The 8,466-nt window shown below is 37.7% G+C and overlaps 1 protein-coding gene across 1 annotated transcript; it reads right to left on the reverse strand.

Moving 5' to 3' along the window:
- Positions 1–3,988: 3,988 nt before the first annotated feature.
- On the reverse strand, positions 3,989–8,066 carry LOC128614671 (glutamine synthetase). Its single transcript, XM_053636213.1, has 7 exons — positions 7,916–8,066; positions 6,448–6,636; positions 6,120–6,281; positions 5,839–5,985; positions 5,585–5,712; positions 5,277–5,476; positions 3,989–4,932 (listed from the first exon to the last, which is right to left on the reverse strand). Exons 2-7 carry the CDS (start codon positions 6,611–6,613, stop codon positions 4,617–4,619), a joined length of 1,119 nt encoding a protein of 372 aa, XP_053492188.1. The 5' UTR covers positions 6,614–6,636; positions 7,916–8,066; the 3' UTR covers positions 3,989–4,616.
- Between the last annotated feature and the right edge of the window lie 400 nt (positions 8,067–8,466).

The raw sequence follows: 8,466 nt of genomic DNA on the forward strand, positions 1-8,466 counted from the left end.
CACCTGTTTATTCTCTGAGACATGGAGGATGGTTTCAGATTCTTAACTACTGAAATTTGTCATTTGCATGAGCACTATTTTTTCGAGATGGCGACATGTAATTTGGCAGGACAGAATAACTGCAGTGGAATTACAGGATGATTGAGCACATAAGCCATTCATTTTATTCAAGATTATCAAATTCATGAGACTACAAAAACTTTAATCACATGATGAAGTGCCACTTCCTTTTCTTCTGCTACATGAAGAAATTTTCTCAGAAAATGACAGTTGAGATTTGTCCAGACTTTTACAGACAACAACGTGCCCTACCACAAAATCACCTCAAAGCTACAATATAATTGTTATAAATTATGATTTTGTATGGCGACTCCATATGCTTTACACCTGTACTCTCACCCTTCTCTACTCGTGTGGGAAACTATGACAATTTCCAGGAACCTTCGGGAACAGAATGAATAAATACCGTGCTGAAACTTAAAAAAAAAAAGCTCTACAAACTCCCTGCTGGTCACAACATGAGAACAGGAAGAAACTTTTACAGGCTCGATTTAGACTGGGAGTCAAAGGGGAGTTTCCTCACATAACAAAAACCACCTGTAAAATGTAATATATTCAGTTTGTAAAATGACTTGTAGCCTCATAGATATGGTGATAAAGCTTGAGGTTGCTTAACATGGAAATTGCAGAATTTGCATTATGTGTGTCCACTATTATCTAATTATGTAACTGTTTAAAATTGCTATTATTATTATAAGATTACGTTTTACTCTTATAAAACAATATTAAGTTTTTCAACAAATAATCACATACAGATGATCCACTGAAGTGATGTCTTATCCCATTGTCTACACATACTTTTTTATCTTGGTTTTTATCTGGGCTTGATTTTGTTCAGAGGCTCAGTCAAACTGATATGCAAGTTATTTCCATAAAGAAAAGAAAACATCTCAGAACTGCAAAAATAGAATGCATTCACTTTCTATTTGGATTCTGTTTTGAAAGGTCACAAACCTGTACTGCCTAAAAGTATGTCTTATCATTTTTTCTTCTGATATGTGACTACAGACTTTGCCTTTAATGTTACAAATGTCATAAGACCTAATTATCATCAGTAACATCTTTTCAGCTGCAGTTGTTTCAGAAAAGTATTGTGTTGTTACACTGCATTCCTAACTCCAAAGGTTTTTTAAAATCTGTTTTTATATCCTATAACCATGCCACTTATTTTTACTTCCAAAGATTTACACGGAGTTGCACCTGATGACTAAGCTAAAACTTCAGCAGCCTGTTACTTTCAGTGAATAGTAATTTGTAGCTGACCATTGCCTTGACATGGGTTGTATACTGCGTGTGGAACAAGAGTGAATGTGTTAGATATTTATATCTCAATCAGTGTAACTGGGTTGAATAAAGGTTTAATTAAACATATCCAAGTTGAGATATGTCTCAAATGGCATACACCCTGCACTTTTTAGTGCATGTAGTGCTAGTGTGTTCACACTGGGAAACTCAGAAAGATGTAGTGCACTGTTAGTATCCAGATAGACCACCAAACGTGATGTGTGAAACATTCAATACTTTTTGCAGTCAAAGATTGCTGCCTGTTTTTCATAGAAGTGCTCTCTTTGAAATTTTCAAAATGGCCACTAAACCACAGATACACACAAATTAGGATTTTATAAAAAAAAAAAAATTGGGTTTTAAATGAGCAGGTATTCAAGTCCATAACTATCACTGTCTACATAAAAAGTGTCTTTCCTGTGTCAAAGTAAATCTTTCCTCAAATGTTCACACTTCCACATTTTTCCTAAAGAATGAGATATGTGGCTGCTTTGGGGCTCTTAGTAGGGACCTTTGTGCCTTTTACACCAATCATTATACCCATATATAGTATGCTCGGTCTAAAACCATGTCTTACCTTTATTTTCCTTTTTCAAGGTATTTTCTGATGTCATATGTGGTTACACTTCGCACTTGATGTTACAAAATCAGAAGAAAAAAGTAGGCATTATTTAGGCATTATTATTATTTAGGCATTATTAACACTTTCATTTGTTAAGTCAAAAGACCTAATTATCACCAGTAACAACTTCTCAGTTGCAGTTGTTCCAGCAAATGATCATGTTGTTACACTGCATTTATAACTTAATTTTTTTGGCATTGGTATGTTTTTATATATAGGAAGACAGAATATTATTGATCTGCCTTTGTATCCTGTAATCATGACATTTATTATTACTTCCAAAGGTTTGGACAGAGTTTGGCAAAAAAGGCCTTTATGTTTTCTGGTCCCTCAAAAAGAAACAACCCAATGACTGAGCTAAAACTACAGCAGCTTGTTACTTTCAGTGAATAACAATTTCTAGCAGAATATTGCCTTGATGTGGGCTGAATGCTGTGTGGGGAACATGTGGAATGTGTATTAGAGATTTATGTAGAGTTTTTGAATAAATTAACATTCAATTAACAACATCCAAGTCAGGATATGTCTCAAATGACATGTCCTGTATTTTTAGTGTATGTAGTGCTAGTGTGTTCACACTGGGAAACTCAGCAAGCTTTAGTGCACTGTTATTATCCTAATAGACCACCATAAGAACACTTCATACTTTTAGCAGGTTGCAGCCTGCTTTTCGTAGCAGAAGTGAGCTTTAAAATTTTCAAAATGGCCAAGAAGTCACAGATAGACAGTTTAGGGCAGACAGTTTGGGCTTTTAATTGGTGGTTGGACTATGATTGCTATTCTGAGACCTACTCCGTAACTAACCTTGTCTTTACACCTCTCCCCCCTAAAAACTGAGGTATGTAGCTGCCTTGGAGATATTTGCAGGGTCTTTTGTAACCATGGTAATTGAGACTTAAACATATGCCAGAAATCTGTGTAATCCCTAAGCAGTTGCATTTTCCCTGATGCTTCCTTTATTTAATCACACCAGCATTATTGTAATTCATTGTTGGTGTTGGTTTGTTAGTTTCTCATCATGGCTTAACGATAGCCAGCTCTGAATGCTGTATTCATGTATGACTGGCAAAAAAAGGACCAAAAAAAAAAAATCTCGAGACAGATCCATCTCCAGGCTCTTTTCTAAGTACAGGCTTAAGTTGTTAAGTACGTGTTGTACCTCCTTGTACTACTTGGGTCTTTCAGCTAAAGGTTACTGTGAATGAGTATTTTAACACCAAGGCTTTGGAGTTCTTAAATGAGATCAGTCAGGACAGTACTCACTGTTGAAAACATTGGATTATAAAGTTCTGTTTTTCAGTTTTCACCATCAAGAAAAGCAGATAAACTTTTTATTTAAGCAAAAGTTGGTGTGAAATTCTCAATCTATTTAACAGCATGCAAATAATCTCAATTTAATTCCCGGACAGGGTTGCAGAATTTATCGTGCAAACACTCGGTACAAGGAAGAAATACATCCTGAATGGGATACCAATGCATCAGATGGTACACCACACACCCTTCTCCCACACCTTGGGGGAATTTAAAGCAGCAAGTTCACCACACATGGATACAGGAGGAAACACTGCCTACAGACAGCAATTCAAGTCCAGGATTAGACTTCAGGCTATGAGCCACCAGCACACAGTGGCAGAAGTAATAGTTTAAAAAAAGGGAAGAAAAGTGTCACAAAAAGCAGAGGAACTAAGGATCGGGAGGTTGTCATTTAAGTCCGTTAGAACGTCTATTACCAGATTATAGATCAAAGACATGCTGTGGTTTTTTCTTTTCAAAAAAGATCAGTACTTGTGCTTGGAAAAACAAAAGGAATTAATGCATGCAATTTGCATGATTAATTTGGCAGATATTTTACCACCCTCTATTTCTTTAAGATCAACCTCAGCATACCACAACATATTGGTGATTGAATACTTTTAAATGCCAAGTGAAGATTTTGAATTCTAGTCACCTGAAATGCCAAGTTATAAGTCTGAATTTTTTTTTTTTTTTTTTTAGCTGAATTGGGTGTAAACTGTAATACAATCGTGATATTATACAAGGAAAAAGTGCACAAATGTCTTTGAAAATACATTTTTAATGTACCTGTAATAGAACAAGTAAAATCTGTTATAAAATTATACACCAAGAATAACACCAACACCATTAACAGATGTACATATGGATTTTGAACAATAAAATAAACTAGGAAAAAAAAAAAAAAAAAAAAATCAGTTATCTGTACCCAAAACTGGATAAGAACAAAACGGGTTTAAAAAAAAGGAACATGAGACCTTTTGGGCAGTTATTAAAAAAACAAAACAAACGTTAATGCTCAATATGGAGGGTCACAGAAAAACCTATTTCACATTATGTGAATGGAACCTTCTACCCATCATTCTTCCATGCTCACTAGACAACCAGCATCCAGAATAAAGACCATAACAGTTGGGCATGTGATATGTTGGGACTGAACCAAGATTTCAGGGGGGAGGGGGGAGGATAAGGAAGGAAAGCCAACGAGTTTCCAGGATAAGATCCACCTCAACTCTTGTATCTGATTGACCAGTCAACTATACACAAGATTCCAGTAAAACCACAGTACTAAAAGACATGACGTTTCTATCCCACAAACCACTTATTTTAAAGAAGGCACATGGGAATTCTTTGCAGTTCATTTGTACTCTGTGGGCTCTTCTCCTTCCTCATTAAGTAGACATGTGCGAATGATTGCTTCAGTCACAGCATACGGGTCGCAGTTAGCTGAGGGACGGCGATCCTCAAAATAGCCTTGCTTTTCCTGGCCCACAGCTCGTGGGATTCGGATACTAGCACCACGGTTAGCCACGCCAGCCGAGAACTCATTGATGTTGGAGGTCTCATGGCGGCCAGTGAGACGTCTGGCATTGTCAAGCCCCCCTTTTGGGTCGTAAGCACGAATGTGGTAGTGGTGCCTTTTGCCCAGCCGCTCAATAGCCTCCTCAATATACCTGCAGAGAAACAGTTTAAAAAAAAAAAAAAAGAAAAAAAAAGCAGCCTGATTTGTGATCCTGAGGATTAAAAAGTTATTCAGTCCAAGTCATTCTGAATGTCTAATCGAGAGTCAAGGTGACAGGACTTTATAAAAAAACCACCAGACCTCCAAGCAACAAAAATATACAACGTTGACATTAAGTTTATATAAAACTTATGTTGAGTTTAGATATAAAATCACTTGTACCAAGCGACATAATACATCTAATTAAGAGCACTGAGTAAAATAAACAACATTAAAAGACCATCGTTAAGTCCAATAGACCTACTACTACACACATCAACTGCACTTCCATCATACCTGAGGCCTCCCTCCTCTCGCATGTTCTTGGTGCTGAAGTTTGTATGGCAGCCAGCACCATTCCAGTTGCCTGTAACAGGTTTGGGGTCAAAGGAGGCCACAACACCAAAGTCTTCACACACCCTGTGCAGGATAAAACGAGCTATCCACAGGTGATCTCCCATGCTGATGCCTTCACAAGGACCCACTTGGAATTCCCACTGTGAACAAAAGCAGAGATGTTTGGTGTTACAATAATTATACTCCAATACTCTCCACAAAAGAAAATATTCTAAACAGCTCTTCATAAACCAGTTTTGAAGGCTTACCTGTGCAGGCATGACTTCTGCATTGGTGCCACAAATCATAACCCCAGCATACAGACAGGCTCTATAATGGGCCTCAACAATGTCCCTGCCATAGGCCTTATCTGCTCCCACACCACAGTAATAAGGACCTGTTTAAACACAGCATCTTTTAATTCAGACCTGAACAACAGCCATTCCTGCATTCATCCAAATTGAGTAAGGGCAGAGAGCAGGACTGAATTAAAATCCATTGTGCAGTACACAAAGACCTTCACCTTGTGGTCCAGGGAAACCATTTAAGGGCCAGCCAAAAGGATGACCATCTATGGCAAGAAGTGTGTACTCCTGCTCCATTCCAAACCATGGATGCTGGTCCACCACCATGCTCATGATCTTGTCACACATCTGACGAAGGTTCGTTTCTAAGAGGAAAAAACAAAACAAAAAAACAAAAATAAAAAGCTCAAAAGTCAAGCATTATCCACAAACACTCCTTCATAAATTACAGCAGATTTGACACTGTACCAGCAAATATTTAATTATACCAAGTTTATACCTGCAGGTTTCCTGTTGTATTTGAGAACCTCACATAGAACCAGCTTGTTGGGGTCCTTCCTGAATGGGTCTCTAAAGATAGCCTTTGGTATGAGGTACATGTCACTGTTTGAGCCCTCAGCCTGGTATGTACTGGATCCATCAAAATTCCACTCTGGGAGATCTGCAGAAACCCACAAACCATAAATACAGAAACAAATCAGAGCAATCAGACTTTGACAGAGCATTTAACCAACATCTATAGGTCACACAATTACCTATGCATGCAAAGAATGTCTTGAAGCAAAAGTGCCACCAACATTGATTGTTGGATGCAAACTAAACAGTACCTTCAATAGTCTTGGGTTCAGAGTCCAGAGTCCTGGTCTTGCAGCGGAGTCCCTCTCCGGTCCCATCAATCCAGATGTACATGGCCTGCACTTTGTCTCCCTGTGGCAGGCCCATGTACATCTGAGTCATAGCTTTATTCAGCTTTGAACTGGAGGAAGTGGCCATTTTCACTTTGGGCTATAAGAAACCTAGGGAGATGCACATCATTTCAAACCATATTAAATTCATTTAAATACTTGAAATCCTGCCTCACTGGAAGTGCCTCCATCTGCTCCTGTACTCTCCAAGTTAATACACATAGTTGGTACATTCCAGTTTCAGTCAAACTAAAAGACTTACTGTGATGGAACATTACCAATAAACATTTTACCTCTATTAACACAATCAACAGCCCTTCTGAAGAAGAAGAAGAAAAAAAAACAACCCAGAAAACCTCATAGAATTTGTAATGGTTTTAATGGTTATAAATTATATTGGTTTTAATGGAAACTTTAGTAGTACCGTGTGGGCCTCTACTAGTAACTTGTTGCCTTTTATTGATGAAATGTTATGTCTAGTGGATACCATAAACGACCAGTAATGGTAATGGTTTCAATGGTTAGCTGATTGTAATGGCATTTGTAGTGGAAACCATTAGAATCTATGGCATTTTTTGCCAGCAGGGAGGTGATTTATCTTTTAGGGCCAGAGCACATTGTGTAATCAACTAAACTGTACTGGCAACTGCTTTTGTTTATTAACTTCATGAACAAATTCCAACTTAATTTTAACAGCCGACTAAGGTGGGAAAGTCTTGTGCTTCGTAAACCAAGCAAGAAAGAAGGCAACAAAGAGTGAAGCTCAGTCTCTAAAGCGCCATGAACACAAAGACACCGCCATGATGGAGGAGCAGAGTTACCTCCAGAGAGTTACCTCCACGAGCTGGACAAAGCTCTTATAACCACTGAAACATCGACACCATGTTACACGCATTTAATATAACTTTACCTAGACAAAAACAATAGGATTTATTCCAAACCAAGTGGATTAAACTAAATAAATTTGGATACTAATCGAATAAACAAAATTATGTGCTTTTAACCACAACAAACGGCTGATAATATTCCCAAAGAGCCACCGTGTACTTTTACTGCTATAAATGATTATTATTATTACGTCTTAAAACACTTCTCCAACTGACCCGCCGCCTGACAAGAATGATGCAACATACAGCAGAAACTGCAAAGACTTGGTTATAAAACAATAATTTAAAAGATAAAACTTCTTTAAAAGAAACCCTTAGTCACATTTAAGATCACATCAAACTCTGCTATTATCTAATATTAAACTACTAACTGAAAACACACACCTGATTTAAATAAGAGACATGTGCGACAACAAAACGCACCAAAATACTATAATAACTCACAAGTAAACTAATAAGCGAAACCTACACATTATACGTTTTAACTACTAAAACTTATTTACCTTTCAACGGGAATAAATAATCAGTAGGTGACCGGTTGTGTCCCCAGTTGTAAAAAAAGTACAAACTCCTTTTCTCTCATTCTTTATACCGGCAAACTCAACCGTCGCAAGAACTTTTCGAGGAAGAAATTAAACTGCTGCTTTCTGATTGGATAGTGGAGAGACATGTGACCAAGTAGGGCGACGAAATGGCAACACGAAAAAGGTTTCATTGGATGATCGTGGTAAGGTTGTCATGGTGACGGTGTGGCAATAGAGCGATATCATTGGAAGGATGTTCATTCCCGTAGAATGGGGAGTGTAAATAGCGAGAAATGATTAGATAACCCATAGACATACATAGACGCCGCATTTGCTGCTGGATTGTCGGTCAACGTCGCCGCCATATTGGTCCGGGCAACAGTAATAAGTCTCAGTTTATATTATAAACTAAATTGCCGATAATTGAGCTTTTCATATATACTGCCGTTTTTCTGCAAACCTACATTTATGACAAGCTCATCGTTTCAGCTGAGCGACTGACATATTGTGAATCTTACTGTAGTTAGTTG

Source organism: Ictalurus furcatus, chromosome 11 (assembly GCF_023375685.1).
Source record: "Ictalurus furcatus strain D&B chromosome 11, Billie_1.0, whole genome shotgun sequence".
Classification (NCBI taxonomy): Eukaryota; Metazoa; Chordata; class Actinopteri; order Siluriformes; family Ictaluridae; genus Ictalurus; species Ictalurus furcatus.

Excerpts from the sequence above, each read along its gene's own strand:
- LOC128614671 (XM_053636213.1), bottom strand. The coding sequence starts at position 6,613 with ATGGCCACTTCCTCCAGTTCAAAGCTGAATAAAGCTATGACTCAGATG. Across the intron at positions 5,713-5,838 it reads TGGTTTCCCTGGACCACAAG|GTCCTTATTACTGTGGTGTG; the intron begins GTGAAGGTCTTT and ends GTGTTTAAACAG. Across the intron at positions 4,933-5,276 it reads CGAGAGGAGGGAGGCCTCAG|GTATATTGAGGAGGCTATTG; the intron begins GTATGATGGAAG and ends GTTTCTCTGCAG.